Below are 20531 nucleotides of genomic sequence, written 5' to 3'. Positions count from 1 at the left end.
TCAGTTTGTTTGGAAACTTAAAGGGACAGTTCAGTTTGTTTGGAGACTTAAAGGGACAGTTCAGTTTGTTTGGAAACTTAAAGGGATAGTTCTGTTTGTTTGGAGACTTAAAGGGATAGTTTGGTTTGTTTGAAGAGGGGTCCTATGAGGTACTTGTTGACAGTCAGTGGACTACATGCAGTAGAATGCAGCCGGCACGGTCCCAGTTTGGAGAAAAGGAGACCGGCCGCGTCAGGCAAGTAGAGCTGTCTGCTGAGTGTAAAGGAGGTCACGAGCAAAAACGTAAAAAAACAACAACAGAAAAAATACATAAAATGCTTCCATCCATACGGCTCACCTGGCATAATCCAAGTCTCCACAAGCCCTGAGATGCCAAATTGACACGAGAAGACATCATTTACACCGTTTTTAGCTGAAATCTTCACTGTTTATTGTTTGTTGTGGCTCCCCATTAGTCTACACCAAAGGTGAGACTACTCTTCCTGGGGTCCAAACACGTAAAATACAAACATAAAAATCCAAAAGCATTGAAGTAAAAACAACACAACACAAATAAATAAAAACAAACAAAAAACAAGTGAGTCAAGGCTTGAATTACCACACCCAACAGCTTGGCCTCTCTGACCTGTTCGATATCTACACAGTTGAGAATGAGATTTAGTTTTGGATTTGATCTAGATGCATATCTGGAGACTATCATTATACTTTTAGTTTTTGTAACATTTAATTTTAATGTAATGTAGCCCACTGGTGCAGTAGCCTCATCAGCCCCACCCCCCACCCCCCACCTACCTGCTGCCACACCTGGATACAGTGAAGATATCAGCTAAAAATAGGGTGTAACTGACATCTTTTCAAGTCAACTTGGCATCTCAGGGCTTGTGGAGACTAGGATTATGCCAGGTGAGCAGTGTGGAAGCATTTTATGTATTTTGTACTAAACCAATCACTAGAGACCTACGGCTCCACCTGAATCTAACGCAAAAAAAAACACACCCTTTGAATAAATGCCTTAAAAGCAGAGTGCCGTTCAAATTTCAAAGTAATTGGTACTTTTCCTTGATTTAAAACCGGTTCGATAGCAGCGCCTATCTCAACTATGGCAGCCGCCTCTGCCATACTTACTCCTCAGCACAACGACATTAGTTCTGCTGATTGGCTTCAAAACAAACGGAGCGATGTCAAACGCCTGCTCTCACCTCTTTATTGGGTTCTTTATTTATTCCTTTCGAAGAACAAACATACTTTGGTCATCATGTGATGAGTGAGGAGAGAGCTGAGTGGACTAGCCGCTAACCAATCAGAATGGTAAAGGGGGAAAAAAACTGAATGATGCGACGTCTCCGTGTGACTCTGAATTGGCGCTTGCCTTGACAGTGCGGCATGCTAATATTAATATTGATAATGCTAATTTTAATATTTAATATTTAATACCCTTAGTACCTATTTATTACCCTTCATATTTTAGTGTTGCCACAACTGCCTTATATTGCCCTATTGTTGCTGCTGTGATTTTGCACCTATTTAAAACTGCACCTTGTCTGTAACGGAGCCGACAGCGTAAGAATTTCACACGTGCGTACTTGTACTACGGAGTGACAATAAAAATCTTGAATCTTGCTGCGTGAGGCCTGTGAACTGTGAACTCTGACCCCGCTCTGTGTGGCCCCGCCCCCCCTGTACAGCACAGGTTTGTCAATTTTCAACAGAATAAGTGGCCGTTCACACCATACGCCGAAGCAACGCTCAGCCTACGCTCAACCTACGCTGAGCCCACACATTTCATTTAGGTGTCCTTGTTAACAAGCGAAGCCGTTCACACCACCCGCGCGCGTGTCACGCTCACGCCTAGCTCAAGCGATCGTTCAGGATTCAGTCCTATTTTCCAAGCGTGACGCGTGAAGCTTGAAGCTGCCAGGCATGAAGTCAATGGGAGTTGTGGGCGGGTTCAAGGCGTGCCGAGGAGGCGCTGAGAGGAAAAGAGAAGGCTTCTTGTGTGCACGGTTAAGCGTCAGCTCAGCTTGAGCCTGCCTCAAGCTTCAGCTCTCATATGTGTGAACAAAGGCTAACCCTCCCCTGTTTTACTCTATTCACCTTATGTAGCCACGCCCATTTGACCCGGTTGTGTGGCCGTATCAAAACGTCCGGCTAAAAATAATAATAAAATAAAATAAAAAATGGCTGCACTGCTCCAATATCATCTAACTCTGAATTAACTAATAATTTAGCCAATTGTATGTAACATACCAAATAAAAGCAAACGGCAATGTCTAAGAATGCAACGCCATGTAACTGGCTCGTTAAGTCTCGCATTCCAGGGAATTACGTTAACGTCTGCGGGTCTTATTGACGTTAGTGGCTCGCGCTGCGCCCGGAGGAGAGAAAACTATCTGAAGCTTTCTTTGTTGGAGTCCAGGTATGTTTGACAAGAAAGTGCTCGTCATTGTCGACGATAACCTTATCTGACCTGGCTAACAGTGGATACTCGCTTGCTTGCTGTGTACCGACTCAAAGTAGTAGGCAAATTATTTTACCCCTTCACTGTCCGCTCCAAAAACAACTCTCTTATTTTGCGCCGTGACCGCCGGAAGTGTTAAAAGGACCCGGAAGGATTTGGCCCACTGTAAGGTCTGAACATAAGGTGAATAGAAGGTGAGATCACCTGCAACAAAGACCAGCCAATAACAGATAGCCAGCTCAGTACCCTACTTTTCACCACTAGGTGTCAGGCTCCTAACAAAATACGAGAAACATAATCAAGGTTTTTATAAACGTACAACCATTGCGGAATCTGAAAATTGATGAATAGAACCACGTTTCGAGCGGTAAAGCGCACACCAGCGCTCTCTAGGGGAATACAGAGTGGAAAAGATGAGCTGCTGACCTTTGACCCCTCCCTGCAGGACCTGATGGTGGGGGACGAGGCCAGCGAGCTGCGCTCCATGCTGGAGGTCAACTACCCCATGGAGAACGGCATCGTGAGGAACTGGGACGACATGAAGCACCTGTGGGACTACACCTTCGGCCCCGAGAAGCTCAGCATCCACTCCCCAGACTGCAAGATCCTGCTGACAGAGCCGCCCATGAACCCCACCAAGAACCGCCAGAAGATCATCGAGGTGGCTGTTCTGTTCGGGTCTCTTCATTTCAGATGGTTCTTTGTTAGGCTGGGTAAAAAAAAAATATATATGTATATACTGTATATATATATAGAATTCTAAATCCCAATCCTTGATCTTTTAATATAATGCCTTTTCACGTGGATGCTTGAAGCTTTAACCCTGTTAGACTGGCGGGGTTTGGTTCTTTGCGCAACAAAATCTTGTAAACATCTCTAAACATTCATATTTTTAATAATGCAGCAGGTTAGAGGGTTCCTTGTACAATTTACGACATTAGTTCTTTGAGAATCTCTTTCATATCCAAGCAAAATTGGTATTGTAACTGAAATATCGATATTGAATCGTATCGAATCGGGAAATCAGTGGCGATACCCAGCCCTACTTCATTGGCCTGAGAGAAATCTGTGGCCGATGGAACCAGAGTGCAAGACTTGCTCCTCTGGTGGTAGGAGGGGGAACAGCAAAATGCTAATGCTAACTAAACACGTTTCGAGTATAATCTCTTTTACTCCAAACGTGTTGCAAAGTGGCATGTATATCAAGTAGGAGTGTCACGATACACTCAGTTCACGATACGATACGATACACGATATTGGGTTCACGATAACGATACGATACGATATTTTAACTACCGTAAATTCCGGACTATAAGACGCACCGGTCTATAAGCCGCGGGACCAAAATTGACTATTTTTTTCTTCTATAAGCCGCACCGGACTATAAGCCGCGGGTGTTTTGATGTTTAATTACCATGTGAAAGGGTTCGTGCACAGAGAGGAATGTCGGGAAAGAGATCGCTGTTTGGGGAAGCTCCCATTTATTAACATTTCAACAAAACAAAACAAAAGTCAGGTCACTAATCCCCAGACAAAATCACACAACAATAGGCTACCGTATATGTGCAGCAAACCTGTAACCAGAGAAGTCAAGTCACTAATCCTCGTCTTCCTCTTCTTCCTGCGTACTGAAACCACCAAAGTCCTCATCTTCAGTGTCGGAAACGAACAGGTTCAGGGTGGCTTCGTCAACCACTCTCCTCTCTCCTTCATTGTCACTCAAAACCAACGAACTCCTCTTCATCACTGTCGGCATCGAACAGCCTCTGAAGCCTCTGACGGCCCTCAGCGCCAGCTGTGGCGGCGTCATCCTTTTCATCCCGCAGCAGTCCAGCGTTTTGGAACCCGTTGGTGATTGTTGTGGATGTTTTCACACTCCTATAATATTCCGTGATCTTCCTTTGTGTGAATTCGCCGAAGTTTGTGATTTTCTCCTGGTAGTCGGGAGGGAGTTGTTCAGTAGTTCTCCCCCGGACGGACAGTCCCTTTCGTCTCATGAATCGGTAGCACCAAGATGGCCCACCTCTGAAATGTTCAATTTTCATCTCGGTGGCGATTGTTTTGGCCTTCAGTCGGATCTGCACCGTGGAAACGTCTCGGCCGTCTCCTCTCTGGGTCAACACCCAGTCCTCAAGGGAATCTTCAAGTTCCGGCCATCTGCTTTTGTGGCCTCTGAAGGACTTTTTTGTCTTATTACACTGAGACAGTTCCTGCTGCTGCTGCTTCCAACGTCTCACCATTGACTCATCGATGCCCAGGATACGCGCTGCTGCTCTGTTTGTTTCTTTTAGTGCGAGTTCGACTGCTTTCAGCTTGAAAGCTGCGTCGTGTGACTTTCTGCGTACCTTCCCCATGGTAAGTGAGAGAGAGACTGCTTGTCTTGTTGTGATTCCGGGCTGATGAACTTTGCTTACCGTAATTACCATATGTAAGGGTTCACGCACAGAGGGGATTGTTGGCTGTTTGAGGAAGCTCCCATTTACCGTATTACCGTAACATTTCAACAAAACAACATAACACAACACCTTTGTTTATTTCGACAGTGCACACAGTGTCCGCGGTGTGGTGAAAAGAGGGCAACAGAGGAAATTAAAACAGAAGTGGATTTATAGTTAGAAAGAGTGCTAAAAAAGAGAGATTTTTTTTTTTTTTTTTTTTTTTTTTCTGAAAAAATCCATAGATAAGACGCACCGTTATATAAGCCGCAGGGGCCAAAAAACGGGAAAAAAGCCGCGGCTTATAGTCCGGAATTTACGGTATATCTTTTTGCGATCGATTTGTAAGTTGAGGGGGCATCCCCCACGCTAATTTGAGTCATTTCACCATTTTCATCCTCCGTGTCTGTAACGTCCCTCGTCTGTTCAAACAAAGCAATGAAAAGGAGAGCGAGCATGCAATCAGATGCAGATCAGTGCCACCATGTTCAGCTTCTTTTTGTCGCGATATGAGATTTTATCTCAACGATACATATTGTCACGTATTGATATCGCGAGAATATTGTGGGACGATATATTGTGACATCCCTAATGTCAAGTGAAGCCTGTTTGTGTTTGAAACCCTACAAAATGCTGTAAAGGGTGCGTATTTTAAGGCATTAAGGACGTTTTTTTCTCATTATACAGTGGCTTCCCTCTTCATCGTTTATATTAAGAAATTATCTTAGGGCCTGTGTCCACCTAGCGTCTTTTCCTTAGGTCCAGGGTCCAGTTGTTTCCAATGAGGAGCGAGCGTATGCCGGCGCACACGGACGTGTAGAGAAAGTGCGCTGCACCCAGCGTCTATTTTCAGAGCGCTCCGCCGTTTTCGTGCGCCGGCTCCCAGCGCTTCCAGCTGAGAATAATTTAACTTTTCAGAAAGACGCTGGTGTCGGGTGCACCTTTTCTGGCAGCTAATCATATGGAGAAACTATCGCAACAGAGACAGAAAGGCTCAATTGTGGGTGCAGATTGGCTAAACACTTAATATTTCTTGTGAGTGTTGTGCTTACTGCTTTTAATAACATAGCCTACCTGTGTTGTTAGCTTGCTAGCTGTCAGCTATCAAGCTACTACCGCACTGAACTAACGTTAGTTTCAGACCGCTTCCTTGTATATTGTGCGCTGGGATCAGCGCTTCCCAGCGCACTCCCAGCGTTTAACAGTCGGAAAAAGACGCTAGGTGGACACAGGCCCTTAAAGATAAATATAGTATGTTATGTCGACCCCCCCGACCCTCCCGCCATGTCTTGTGTGAGAGCAGAGTCCAAACTGACCGATTCTTCTCCTGTTCCTCCCGTCAGGTGATGTTTGAGACGTACCAGTTCTCAGGAGTTTACATCGCCATCCAGGCCGTCCTCACGCTCTACGCTCAAGGTACCTTTTCCACTGCATGCTACCGGCTCTACTCTACTCGACTAGACTCTACTCTACTCTACTAGCTTTTGGTAGTACCGCTTGGTTTTCCACTGCAGATAGTACCCCTTCAGTGTGCCCGCCCCGCCTCTATCCTTTCTCCAACCCAGTTTAGATTCAACCACGTCCACTTCCGTATGACGAAAGCCTGGGACTTGTCTGGGGAGGGCACAGAATTCAATAGCCACTTTCACCGTTTTACTGGCCGCCTGGAAGTGTAGAATCGATTCATTTCAATTCAATTCAATTCAAACTTTATTTCAGACACACGCGCAGGTCCATATAAAAAACAAGACAAGACATAAAATACATAAAAAATGCATTATAAATGCAAAGACAACACTAAAATAAATACAAGGCATCATAAAACATAGAGGCTCTTTCTCCAATGTCGCCACAAAGGAGAATAAAACCTGGTGTTGCTTAACTCATTCATGGCCAAAGACGTCTTTGACGTGTTATCAGGAATAGCCCTCCCAGCCAATGACGTGTTTGACGTGTTTTTGTTTTTATTAGTGCAGCGCGTAGTTCAAACACTTCCCCAGCCTGTGACATGTTATCAGGTCCCTAGCCTCAAAGACAACCCGAAAACACGCGATCAAACACATACCGCAGCTGTTGTTTTGAAATGAGCAGGAGGAAAAACAGAAAACAGAGAAACGCGCTTCCTTGTTGCAGAGGAGAAACGCCATTGAAACACCCCTCGGCGCGCTGCACGAGCTGATCGGCTTGCTGCAGGGCAGCGGACATCGAAACCGCGGTAGTCAAACCCGTGACCAACATGATCGATCCTGGTCCCTGGACCCCGTTCCTGTGTCCCAGCCCGAAAGAGACGAGACGGAGTCACAACTGTGTGAGGAGGAGGAGAACAGCAGCCTCGCCACAGAAATGGCTTTCACACAGAGCCAAGCAGCACGGCCACTTTCCTGTCGAGGGCGAGGAAGACTGGACTGACTCCAATGCGACAGGACCCGGATGATCTCGCGGTAAGGAGTGTGTGTGTGTGTGTGTGTGTGTGTGTGTGTGTGTGTGTGTGTGTGTGTGTGTGTGTGTGAGAGAGACTACACTGATCTCTGCATTCTATTCTATGATCACACTCACTCACACTGAGTAAACTGTATTGTTGAATGTAAAAAAAGCACTTCATGTATATATATATATATATATATATATATTTTTTTTTTTGTCATTTGTGTCATAACGAATAATATTTACATGTCTGATGTCAATACAGTTCAAAATAAAAGAATTGAGAGCGAGTTCTGCCTGAGATTGTGTGATTTACAAAAATGCCATTTTCTGCAATTTGTCTTCTCAGAGAGACCTTTTTGGTGAAAACAGGGTGTATATAAATGGCTAAAAGTAGAGTACAGAACATGCTAAAAGCTCACTTTTTTCCCTGGTGAACCCAGAGACGTACATCTTCATTTTGAGCTATTGCAAATCACTTTGGTGCTAATAGATAATTTACTGTGGGTCTTGAAAGATGACCAACAATTATGAAAATCTTTGGCCTGTGCTAAATATTGGCAGTCCTAAACTGGCCATGAATGAGTTAATGCAGGATTGGTTAAGGCCACAATAACCCTGTTCACAGAGGCATCTAATCGACACATAAATCTGTACATGAGATTTCTCAAAAGTGCATTTAGTGTGGGTATACCCATAGTGACAAACAGCTGACTGGCACTATGCCAACGAGGGACTCACAAGAGCAGTCGTAGAGCATCGTTATAAGCTACATGAAGTTTTTTCATGCTGCTTTTTCTGTAGCTGCCCCACAGGTGAGCAGTGTACAGTGGCCCCACAGGTGAGCAGTGGTGTACAGTACGTTCTGAACAGTGACACTTTGACATCAGCTGGACACATATGGAATTTACGTATCAACATGTTTGCCTGGGCGTACAGTTTACGTCGCTGTCTCATAATATCATTATCATCAGACATATCATCAGTGATACAATGGCCAAGATATTTAATCTCGTGGCACACTGCAAGGACGTTGCCACTCAAATAAAACGGAGGAAAAATTTACTTGCGGTCTTCTTTACAACGTACAATCATAATGTTACTCTTCTTGGCATTGTAAAGGATGTCACATTCTGCCCCATAGAGAGAACATTATGTTAAGCAGCTGTTGTAAGCCGGCACTATACGGCGAGAACACAACTAAATCATCCGCATACATAAGGTGATTGAAAACAAAATTCACCAACAAGGCAGCCAGTATTGCACATATTTACAAGCACGTTTTGTCCCATGTTAAAGTCGTACTAAGCAGGATTTCCCCCTTGAAATATCACAAACGGCAAAAAAAGATCCTACTCTTCTTCTTCTTCTTCTTCTTCTGTGGTGTTTTATGGCAGTTGGCATCCTTTATGTTGCATTACCGCCTCCTTCTGGATGTATCCATCCACCGTGTCCCGCCGACATTCTGTAAAACCCGATCCTCCTCTCCCGTCCTACTCAATCGTGGGTTATGGTCCCATTGGTAGTGTGTGACAGTGTGTGTAGTGTGTGTAGTGTGTGTGTGTAGTGTGTGACAGTGTGTGTGTGTCTGCCTGAATTGTCTCAACCGCACTGGAGACAGAGACCGGACCACAGGGGAGCGCCGTATCATCTCTTCACCGCTTCAGTCCAGCTTCAGTGCAGCTTCAGTGCAGCTTCAGTCAGCGACTCACTGACTGCGTTTACATGGACTTGAGTATCCCGGGTTATGAGGCTTATCCCGGTTTTGATCATATTCGGGATATGGCGTTTACATGGAACTAGGGATGCACCGATATGAAAATTTTGGCCGATGCCGATAACCGATATTAACATTGCTGTTATGGCCGATAACCGATATTTACCGATGTCGATATGATCTGTATAAAACCACATTTTTATGATCATCACATTTTGTACATACCGAAAAACACATGTTAACACTGAATTTGAAAAAGTTATGGTGGTCTCGACCTAGTTTCAAGATGAAGACCAGACACGCTGCCTCGCACCACGCGCAATCCTAGTGACCTCACCTCACCATGTAATCCTAGTGTGACGAGCACAAGTGTAATCCCAGCGTGACGTCCGCGTGACGCACTTGCCTATATGACGGCGATAATGTCATCAGTGCCGAGGCTATGACGTAGCAGTATTTATAGCCATGCTCAGTGGGTCATCGTTCTCTTTCCCTGATCTTCTGGTCGCTGTACCCGAGCTGATCGCATTCCATTCTCTGAAAGCTGTGTTTCGACCCACCCACCTCCCCAGGCCATCACCAATGTCTTGACTCCTGAAGAATCCCCTACGGGGGGGGGGGGATTCTCTATTCTAGTCTGAGCAGATGCCCTCTCTCACCGCAAGAAGAGAGGCATCTTAGCACAGAGTCATTACGCCAAAGAACTAGTCGCCATGCTGCCATGCCATCAGAATTAGTTGCCATACCGTCCCATGCCATAGATCTCATCGCTCTGCCATACTTGAATAAAGCTTGCATGTTAAAACTCTACCCTCTGGTCTCTCATGATTGAAATGCATTTCTTTATTTGCAAAGCCTTTGGAAAAGCCCATAAATCACAGATTTACTGCATTATTTCATATCAATGTGAAGAATTTGGCTGATAATGATAACCGATATTAACATTGCAACATCTGACCGATACCGATATGACCGATATGTTAAAAAATTACTAACATCGGCTGATACCGATATGATTGCCGATATATCGTGCACATGGAACACAGAGAAAGCAGCTTATTCATATCCCTGTATACATGATAAGTACTAGTATCCCGGTTACTGATTCCTGCATGCTACTTGCGCAGGCACCTGTGATCTTTACAAGACAAACCGGCACCATTATTATTATTATATTTTCGCTTGTATGTGTGACGTGTGACGTCATTCACCTTTTTTGGGCCGAGACTGTGTGGGATTCCCCTGGATTCCGTCTTCACGGTGGTCTGTCCCCGTTTGCGTCACCGTGTGCGTTGGTCTGTCCCCGTTTCATTTGAGTCACAACACCTTCGTCCTGTAGTCTGTATACTACAGACTTGAATAGGTCAGCATTTCGATGCTTTCTCCTATCTAAGCTGCCAAGCATTTAATTCTTTCATCACCGAAAGACCAAACTCCGCAAAATTTCTCATTTCCTCATCGCTCCAGAAGTGAGACTTGGCTGAAGCCGCGCCTGCGCAGGTGGTCTGCTGCGGTCAGAAAGCAGGATAAGGTGTATACATGCAGCAGTATCCGGGGTTCTTTCGGAGTATACTCTGGCTAGCATAACCGGCTTTCTCAAAACCGGGATAAGGGCTTATCCGGGTTTCTGAAACCGGGATATGATGTTTACATTGCACAAACACAAAAACGGGATACTCCAAAACCCCGACAGTAACCGCCCGGGATACTCGAGTCCATGTAAACGCAGTCACTGATGTCATGGCCTGCGTCTGCTTTACGCCGACTACACACATTCATCATCAGTCCCACAGAGGCCTCCTATATGAACACTGTTGATGTGTTGAACTAAACACAGCTGCAGGATGTGCCACCCGTTCACTGGAGGGACCACGGAGGAAGGAGGAGCAGACTCACAGATTTCAATATAGTTTTGTTCAGTGAAGGTATGTAAGTGTAAGTGCAGGTCAGGGTGGGAATTTCGTCATTTTAGGGGCGTGGCCATCTGGCTTTCGGCGTCGCATATTGTTTTAGGGCACAAGGCCGCATTCATTCATTCATTTTTCATTTACCTTTATTCATTCAGGAAAAGTCAGTTGAAGAGCGTGAGCCCTCTTTTATAATGACGCCCTGACACAATACAAATACAACAAAACATCACAATCGACACCAAATATCAAAAGAACACAAAGCCATACAGTATGAATAATACAGAACAGCATTTCAGATACTAAAAACAGGAACACTCAACTGTTACTGTATCCTCCAATAAGAGTTTAAACCAGGGGTGTCAGACTCATATTAGGTCGAGGGCCGGATTTGTTCAACTGAGACCTCATGGGGGCCGGATTTTTTTTTTACTACAATCAATTCGACTCATTTACCCATTTACTTCACAAAAGAAATACTGCTCTTTCCATTTCTCTTGAAACTGCCTGCATTCCGTGTCAACCTTTCTCTTTTTCGACAGCATCTTGTTCAGGGGCGGACTGGGATCATAATTCAGGCCGGGCATTAGATACCAAGCAGGCCAGGCCGATACGGGCCGACGCGCGTGCCGGCGTCTGAAAAATTTGGGCCGTTTAAAGCTCAATTTGGGCCGTTTGAAGCCAGATTTGGGCCGTTTGAAGTCCAATTTGGGTCGTTTAAAGCCAGATTTGGGCCGTTTGAAGCCCGATTTGGGCCGTTTGAAGCCCGATTTGGGCCAAGTCCAATTTTACAATGAGATGCACCCACTTTAACCCTGAATAAAGTAATAAAACCACTAGTAAACCAGTAGGCGGCGCCTGGCCTGCTGTTCAGTGAGTGACTGCGGGCAAAATTTATTTTTTTTCTTTTTTTTGCAGGCCAGGCCAGGCCACCGGGCATTTGCCCGACGTGCCCGATTATGCAGTCCGCGCCTGATCTTGTTGATTCTTTTGTTTTTTGGTAGGTAGCTGAATGCGCGATTCAATTCCAGCGTGGCATCATGGCGGCTTTGTTTACACCTGATGACCTACTGACATACCGTAAATTCCGGACTATAAGCCGCACCTTTTTTCCCGTTTTTTGGCCTTTTTTGGCCCCTGCGGCTTATATAACGGTGCGGCTTATCTATGGATTTTTTCAAAAAAAAAAAAAAAAAAAAAATCTTTTTAGCACTCTTTCTAACTATAAATCCTATATAACTATAATAAGTTTTAATTTCCTCTCTTGCCCTCTTTTCACCACACTGTATGACACTGTATGACACTGTGTGCACTGTAAAAAACAACACAGGTGGTGTTGTGTTATGTTGTTTTGTTGAAATGTTAATAAATGGGAGCTTCCTCAAACAGCCATCTCTTTCCCGACAATCCCCTCTGTGCATGAACCCTTACATATGGTAATTAAACATTAAAACACAATAAAAAAAATACCATTAAAACACCCGCGGCTTATAGTCCGGTGCGGCTTATATAAGAAAAAAATAGTCAACTTTGCAGGTGCGGCTTATACACCGGTGCGGCTTATAGTCCGGAATTTACGGTACTTCCTTGTAGTGCAGATTACTTAACTTATGAATGAACTCTTAGCTTGATTATTAGCCACACGTAGTTCATGATAATGGGGTGCGAATTTAACACATTGACTGCCAGCCATTTTTTTCTTGCTGTAGGTAGCTTCTGCCAGGGTTTTTTTTGAGGATTCTAGGCTCATTTTACAAGAGCCGAGGTTTCTCTTCTGTTACGACTTCGTGAACACCAATCATCTAAAAATAACTAATAGAATGTGTGCTTTCTCTGTCTAAAAGAGTTAGTTTGTAGAGTTAGTAGTTATGTAAGCATTAGCACTTGAATACAGCATGGTTTCAGCATCAGAAAAAATATTTAGAGATAAACGGCTTTTTGTGAAATTTGATAGAACAGTCACTTTAACCATTCATTTTTGGCATCAGTAAGACCTAAACAATAGTTTGAACAGTAATTTCCTCCATAACAGCAGTAAACTTCCCTCTGCTCAACTCCTCCCTCCTGTGGGCGTTCTTTTTTGCTGCAGCGGTGTCACAAGCACTTTCCTACCTTTGCAAATGCACTTTCTCATACTCTCGACCTCTCAAATAAATTTCTGAATAGAAATTAAATTACTCTAAATTATAGCGAAAAAGAAACAAAAAAGAATGGGTTGAAAATCCCATTCTAAAAGCCTTTTAGAATGGGATTTGTTTCCAATTTGGTGTCGGACTAGGGGGCAGTCCCCGCTTGTCACCATTGCTTTGCTGCTGCTGTGCGGGTGTGTGCCTGTCTGTGCGGCCGCTCTTTGAGGAAGTCTGGTTGGACTCGCTCGCGTCTTGGAGTTTTGGTTGAGGGCTTTGATGAAGCTTTTGCGATTCTGGTCATATTATGCTGCGTGTTTCAAAGTGTGTCCCACCCGCAATCCACTATGCAAATCTGCAATCCCGCACCGCCAGCAATCAGCGCGAAAATGAAAGCGCCTTCGCCAATCCACCTTCATGAGAATGGCTTCAGTCACACTGCTTTTTGCTTGCCTTCCTCCTTCCTTGTCGCCACTTAGTGGGTCGGTGGAATGGGTTGTACACGTTGTACACGTCCAATACCTATATAAGAGATGTAAAAGGCTTAGATGCACAACCTACCGTCAAAAAAAAAAAATCGATTTTTTTGACGAGTACACTCGTCGCTGGCAGTTAACAGCTGGATTGTGTTTGACGAGTACACTCGTCGCTGGCAATCAAGGTGTTAATAATAAAAAAAAAAAAAATATATATATATATATATATATATATATATTCCAAAACATATCGCGGGCCGGATGAAACCTGCCCGCGGGCCGGATCTCTGACATCCCTGGTTTAAACTGATTGAGTGAAACCAGTTGATTTAGTTTCAGTGATTAGTTAGGGTTAGTTATGTATTCCTGTGCACGTGTCCTATGTGAGAGTGATTTGAGCTTTAAAAGAGATGTGAGATATGAGGGTAACTCATTTAGTAGGGGTGCCACGATACGCTCCGTTTACGATACGATACACGATATTGGGTTCACGATAACGATACGATACGATATTTTAACAATATTCTTTTGCGATCGACTTGTAAGTTGAGGGGGCATCCTCCACGCTAATGTGAGTAATTTCACCATTTTCATCCTCCGTGTCTGTAACGTCCCTCGTCTGTTCAAACAAAGCAATGAAAAGGAGAGCGAGCATGCAATCAGATGCAGATCAGTGCCGCCATGTTCAGCTTCTTTTTCTCGCGATATGAGATTTCATCTCAACGATACATATTGTCACGTTTTGATATCGCGATATGTCGCGGGACGATATATTGTGACATCCCTATTATTGAGTAATGCCTTATAAACAAAGAGGAGGCAGTGGTGTTCCCTTCTAACACTAAGCGAGGGCCGTCCTAATTTCTGATAAAGTAAATAATGATGTGTTCTGAATTTATCCCCAGTTATGAACCTTAAGGCACTGTGATATGCCAGGGCACAAAGGCCATTGCTCTATTGACATCATGAAGAGCGATTTTTCTGAAATGGGTCTTAAAATGAGCCAATGACACATCCTTTGCATAGAGCAGGTTACATTAAACTGAGACCACTGATGCTTTTAAAGCAACTGACAGCAGCAGGCTGCTAGCAGGACACTGCCAAGGTGGCCTTAGGGATCTCAGGGCATCACGGCCAGAGGGAGGGGCAACGGAGGCCATGGCCTGATGGCCTCCATGTAATTCCCACCCTGGTCTGGTGTAGGTACCGTATGTTAGAAGACTTCAAAAATACCACTGATTAGGATGTGAACATTCAGGGGCGTCTGGGTAGTGTCGAGGTAAAAGCACTCGCCTACCACCAGGGGGCGTCTGGGTAGTGTCGAGGCAAAAGCAGCACCGTTCACTTCCTGGCAGCCGGACTTCCGGCTTGGTCGGACGTTCCTGCAGACACGATTGAGGCCTAAAGTGAACAAACAGGATCACAGAAAGACACAGACTGATAATGTGTCATTTATCCTATTTCTTTCCCGTGACCTCGGTGTGGAAATCATATTTGGGGCTTAGAGATGTAACGGTATGAAAATTTCACATCACAATTATTAGGGCTGGCACGGATCAGAAAACCCACGGATCGGATCGCGTGACGGATTTTGAGCCACGGATCACGGATTTTTCGGATCAGCAAAAAATATATATATAGGCTATATCAGATTTTTTCTCTCAAAATTAGATTTTCGATTTGATTTTTTAATACTATTATACTTCTCTAACCATTTGTTGCCCTGCACAGCTCAAAAAATATTTTTTTCTCATGACACAATTTATGCTTTTACTCTGAAGGCAGAACAACCCAACTTCCTGTTTTAGGTGGCACTGCGCCTAACTTCCTGGCTGTTGCTTGCTAACGTAGTCACTTGACACGGGTACAGACCAGACCGGGTGAGTCTGGAAAACATAACGTTGATGCTACGTTAAGCTACTCGGTGGCCCCACGTGTTGTTTTGTTGTTATGTGTCCAAGGCAACATTTCACCGTCCGGTGATAATGTGTTCGTGAAAAGTGTGCGCGCGCGCGCGTGTGTGTGTTGTGGCTCTCGTTATCTTGTGCAGCCCGCAACACGCTGCTCGCATTCCTGTGCTTTTTCAGAGGTGTTGAAATAAGTTTGTTGTCTTTAGTAGCCACTAGCCACAGCCTTCAGAGAGACTTTACAGCGGTGACAAGGGATGAGGAAGCTCACTTGTGCTTGCCATGATGATGCCTCTCTGTGTCTGGCTGGGCTGCAGGCGTTCTCATACACTAACGTTAAACGTTAAATGAAATGAAACGGGGGGGGGGGGGCATTGACGTTCCGAACCGCGTTCCGAACCGTGGGGGCTGATCCGTACGGGTCACGGATTATCCGTGATCCGTGCCAGCCCTAACAATTATCGTGACCAAAATGATCAGGTTATTGTATTCGTAAAAAAAATTGCTGAAAATGTTCAAAAAGCACTGAGAGACTCACTGAAATAATTTTTACGTTTGATATTGAAAACTCAGACCCAAAAAGGATTGATACACTCACTGAAATCATTCCTCCAAGGCCGCACGTTTGCATCTGGGAGACGGTTGCCAACTTTGGTTGATGATGGACAGTATTTACCATGTTTTTCAAAGCACTGTAATCATGGTACCACGGTTTTAATGATAATGAAAATTTGAAACGGTACGGTTATTGTAAGGAATTTTATCATGGTTATTAAAAACCGGTTATCGTTTCATCCCTATTTGGGCTTTGAGATGATCCCACACTCTGTTGGTGTATGTTGTGATGAGCGCTGGCTGTGTGTGTTCTTGTGATGAGCACTGGCTGTGTGTGTTGTTTTAAGGCCTGCTGACTGGAGTGGTGGTGGACTCGGGCGACGGCGTCACTCACATCTGTCCGGTGTACGAAGGCTTCTCCCTGCCCCACCTCACCCGCCGCCTGGACATCGCCGGCCGCGACATCACACGCTACCTCATCAAGGTACCAGCAACATGACCTCACACGCTACCTCATCAAGGTACCAGCAACATGACCTCACACGCTACCTCATCAAGGGACCATCAACATGACCTCACACGCTACCTCATCAAGGTACCAGCAACATGACATCACATGCTACCTCATCAAGGTACCAGCGACCTGACCTCACACACTACCTCATCAAGGTACCAGCGACCTGACATCACACGCTACCTCATCAAGGTACCAGCAACATGACCTCATCAAGGTACCATCAACATGACATCACATGCTACCTCATCAAGGTACCAGCAACATGACCTCACACGCTACCTCATCAAGGTACCAGCAACATGACATCACATGCTACCTCATCAAGGTACCAGCGACCTGACATCACACGCGGCCTCATCAAGGTACCAGCAACATGACCTCATCAAGGTACCATCAACATAACATCACATGCTACCTCATCAAGGTACCAGCAACATGACCTCACAGGCTACCTCATCAAGGTACCAGCAACATGACATCACAGACTACCTCATCAAGGTACCATCAACATGACATCACACGCTACCTCATCAAGGTACCAGCAACATGACCTCATCAAGGTACCATCAACATGACATCACATGCTACCTCATCAAGGTACCATCAACATGACATCACATGCTACCTCATCAAGGTACCAGCAACATGACCTCATCAAGGTACCATCAACATGACCTCACATGCTACCTCATCAAGGTACCATCAACATGACATCACACGCTACCTCATCAAGGTACCAGCAACATGACCTCATCAAGGTGCCATCAACATGACCTCACATGCTACCTCATCAAGGTACCAGCAACATGACCTCACACACTACCTCATCAAGGTACCATCAACATGACATCACATGCTACCTCATCAAGGTACCATCAACATGACATCACACGCTACCTCATCAAGGTACCAGCAACATGACCTCATCAAGGTACCATCAACATGACCTCACATGCTACCTCATCAAGGTACCAGCAACATGACCTCACACGCTACCTCATCAAGGTACCAGCAACATGACCTCACAGACTACCTCATCAAGGTACCAGCAACATGACCTCACAGGCTACCTCATCAAGGTACCAGCAACATGACCTCACAGGCTACCTCATCAAGGTACCAGCAACATGACCTCACAGGCTAACTCATCAAGGTACCAGCAACATGACCTCACAGGCTACCTCATCAAGGTACCAGCAACATGACCTCACAGGCTAACTCATCAAGGTACCAGCAACATGACCTCACAGGCTACCTCATCAAGGTACCAGCAACATGACCTCACACGCTACCTCATCAAGGTACCAGCAACATGACCTCACACGCTACCTCATCAAGGTACCAGCAACATGACCTCACAGGCTAACTCATCAAGGTACCAGCAACATGACCTCACAGGCTAACTCATCAAGGTACCAGCAACATGACCTCACACGCTACCTCATCAAGGTACCAGCAACATGACCTCACACGCTACCTCATCAAGGTACCAGCAACATGACCTCACACGCTACCTCATCAAGGTACCAGCAACATGACCTCACATGGTACCTCCTCAGGTATCATCAACCTTACATCACACGCTACCTCATCAAGGTACCAGCGACCTGACATCACACGCTACCTCCTTAGGTACCAGCAACCTTACAATGAGCCAGTGAAGAAAAAGTAAAGTAATGTTTTCAACCACAATGATCAATGCACTAATGCACTATGCAGGGAAACAACAACAACAACATGATTATGAGGCACTCTCCCCACTGATGCAACCGGTGACATTTTTACTTGCATTTGCGTCGCCCACCCACATGGCATAGCACGTGTTAAAGGGCACGTGCAACATTTTCTTAACCGTTTAACCGATAGTATTAATCGGTTAATGTTGAAACGGCCGATTATCGGCCGAGCCTTGACTCTGTGACTTAGTTGGGTCTAACTTTGCTCTGTCCTGTCTGTGTGTCTGTCTGTGTGTCTGTCTGTCTGTCTGTGTGTCTGTCCTGTCTGTCTGTCTGTCTGTCTGTCTGTGTGTGTGTGTGTGTGTGTCTGTGCTGTCAGCTGCTGTTGCTGAGGGGCTACGCCTTCAACCACTCGGCGGACTTTGAGACGGTGAGGATGATGAAGGAGAAGCTGTGCTACGTGGGCTACAACATTGAGCAGGAGCAGAAGCTGGCTCTGGAGACCACCGTGCTGGTGGAGGCCTACACGGTCAGTCTGATCATCATCATTATAGACGCTTTCAACTTGACCACATAAACATTCTAAATGGACCCTGGCTTACTTCCTGTTGCAGTGTTTGCTAATGCACTAGCTGACAGGAAAGAGCCACCAGGTTAGTGTAGCGGTAGATTTCCTGCCTCCCAACACGAGGGTCGCAGGTTCGCACCAGTGGCCAACCCCCCCGGCTTTGATCTGATGACACGGAAGTGAAGTCAAAAGCTGTAGTTCCTCGAATGGCCACTGGGGGAGGGGGGGGGGGGGGGCGGGGGGGGGGGGGGCAGTAGGCATGGTAAAATGCCCGACTTTGTAACAGGATTAAACATCTTTCCAGTCTGGGGCAAAACACGGTTTTGGTCTATATAGCTAATTTCACCTTTTCATAACAACTGTAGGCGGGTAATTTTTATATAACTCGCCCATTTGGAGTAAAATAGATGATATAAAAGGCGGTGATTGACAGATCGCCTGTCCAGTGATCTCGCAGCTTGCCGATCACGGACCAATAGCAGGCGGAGCTGCGGCTCTGGGAAACCCCCATCTCACGTTAGGGCTGTCACTTTTTCCCCAAATAAAGTTCGAACGAACTTTAATTGCCCGCAAAATGTTCGAATAATATATAAGTTTTTTGGTGAATTAATTAAAAAAATAAAATAAGAAATTCAGGCCAGGCCACCGGGCATCGGCCCGACGTGCCCGATTATGCAGTCCGCGCCTGCCGGTTACATCGTTTAAATATATATAATATAATATAAAATATTAAAAGAATTCCTCATCTGTCATGGTCCAGTCAGTCAGCTCCTCTCCGCTGCTGTGTTAGCTTGGACGCTCACAGTCACAACACTGCCTCACAAACTTGGCTGCATCCCACTCGAGACAACTTTTCAGACCCTGGAGACAATCTTTCTCAGAAGAGACTAACGCGACAAATCTGGAGACTTTTTCTGACATGGGATTAACATTACCAGCAAGCAGCAGTTGGTTAATTTTGGTTAATAAAAAAAAAAAAAAAAAAATCGAACAGGTCAATTATACATTCGAACATGCCCTCCTCCCCCACATTGGAAGTTAAATTCGAATTTCGAATAAAAAGTGACAGCCCTATCTCACGTGATCGGCGCAAGGACTCAACCCCATTCCCTCTCACTCTGCTGATGAAAAATCAAGATGGCGACGGCCAACGAATCAACTCCAAACGGGAGACCAAAATCAATGGGATAGCTCTGTCCATATTTTTAGGTCAGTGGTTCGCATCCACGTGTTACCTCCAGCTTGGTCTGGCGTCCATACAGGCATGATTGGCTGTGTCTGGGGGAGGGAAGCTGGATTGGGGGTATTGTGCCCTGGTCGCTGCACTAGTGCCTCCTCTGGTCGGCCGGGGCGCCTGGTCGGGGTGGGAATACCATGATCCTCCCACGTGCTACGTCCTGCCGGTGAAGCTCCCCCTGTCGGGTGTAAAGAAGCGGCTGGCAACTGCGCATGTGTCGGAGGAAGCATGGTGCTAGTCTCGGCTCTCCCCAGATCGGCAGAGGGTGGAGCAGCGACCGGGGCAGCAGGGGGAAACATTACAATTGGGGAGAAAAATCAATTAACATTATTTTTTTTTAATAAAAAATACAATTGCTGACAGGAAATAAGCTAGGTTTCAAATGAAGCAATAAGCCCCGGGAGGCCATGGTTTACAACTGGATTGGGCTTTGGCCAATCCTGGCGTGTTCCGCCTCCAAATCGAGTGGGATTCAGTCGTGTTGTGGCGCTCCCCTCGCGAAGAGCCTGGTGACGCGAGGTTAGTGGC

General features: G+C 45.5%; 1 protein-coding gene across 2 annotated transcripts in view; it reads left to right on the top strand.

The window, feature by feature from the left end:
- Window positions 1–20531, top strand: part of actr2a (actin related protein 2a) — a 35933-nt gene that overhangs the window by 3569 nt on the left and 11833 nt on the right. For both annotated transcript variants that reach the window (XM_083635425.1, XM_083635426.1), the window contains exons 3-6: window positions 2904–3119; window positions 6237–6309; window positions 16353–16489; window positions 18578–18727. In XM_083635425.1, coding sequence (XP_083491551.1) covers window positions 2904–3119; window positions 6237–6309; window positions 16353–16489; window positions 18578–18727 — 576 coding nt within the window. The remainder of the gene's footprint in view (window positions 1–2903; window positions 3120–6236; window positions 6310–16352; window positions 16490–18577; window positions 18728–20531) is intronic.

This window comes from Poromitra crassiceps, assembly GCF_964638095.1.
Source record: "Poromitra crassiceps genome assembly, chromosome: 4".
Taxonomy (NCBI): Eukaryota; Metazoa; Chordata; class Actinopteri; order Beryciformes; family Melamphaidae; genus Poromitra; species Poromitra crassiceps.
The sequence above is the reverse complement of the archived record's forward strand: the minus strand, read 5'-3'. Positions and strand labels throughout refer to the sequence as shown.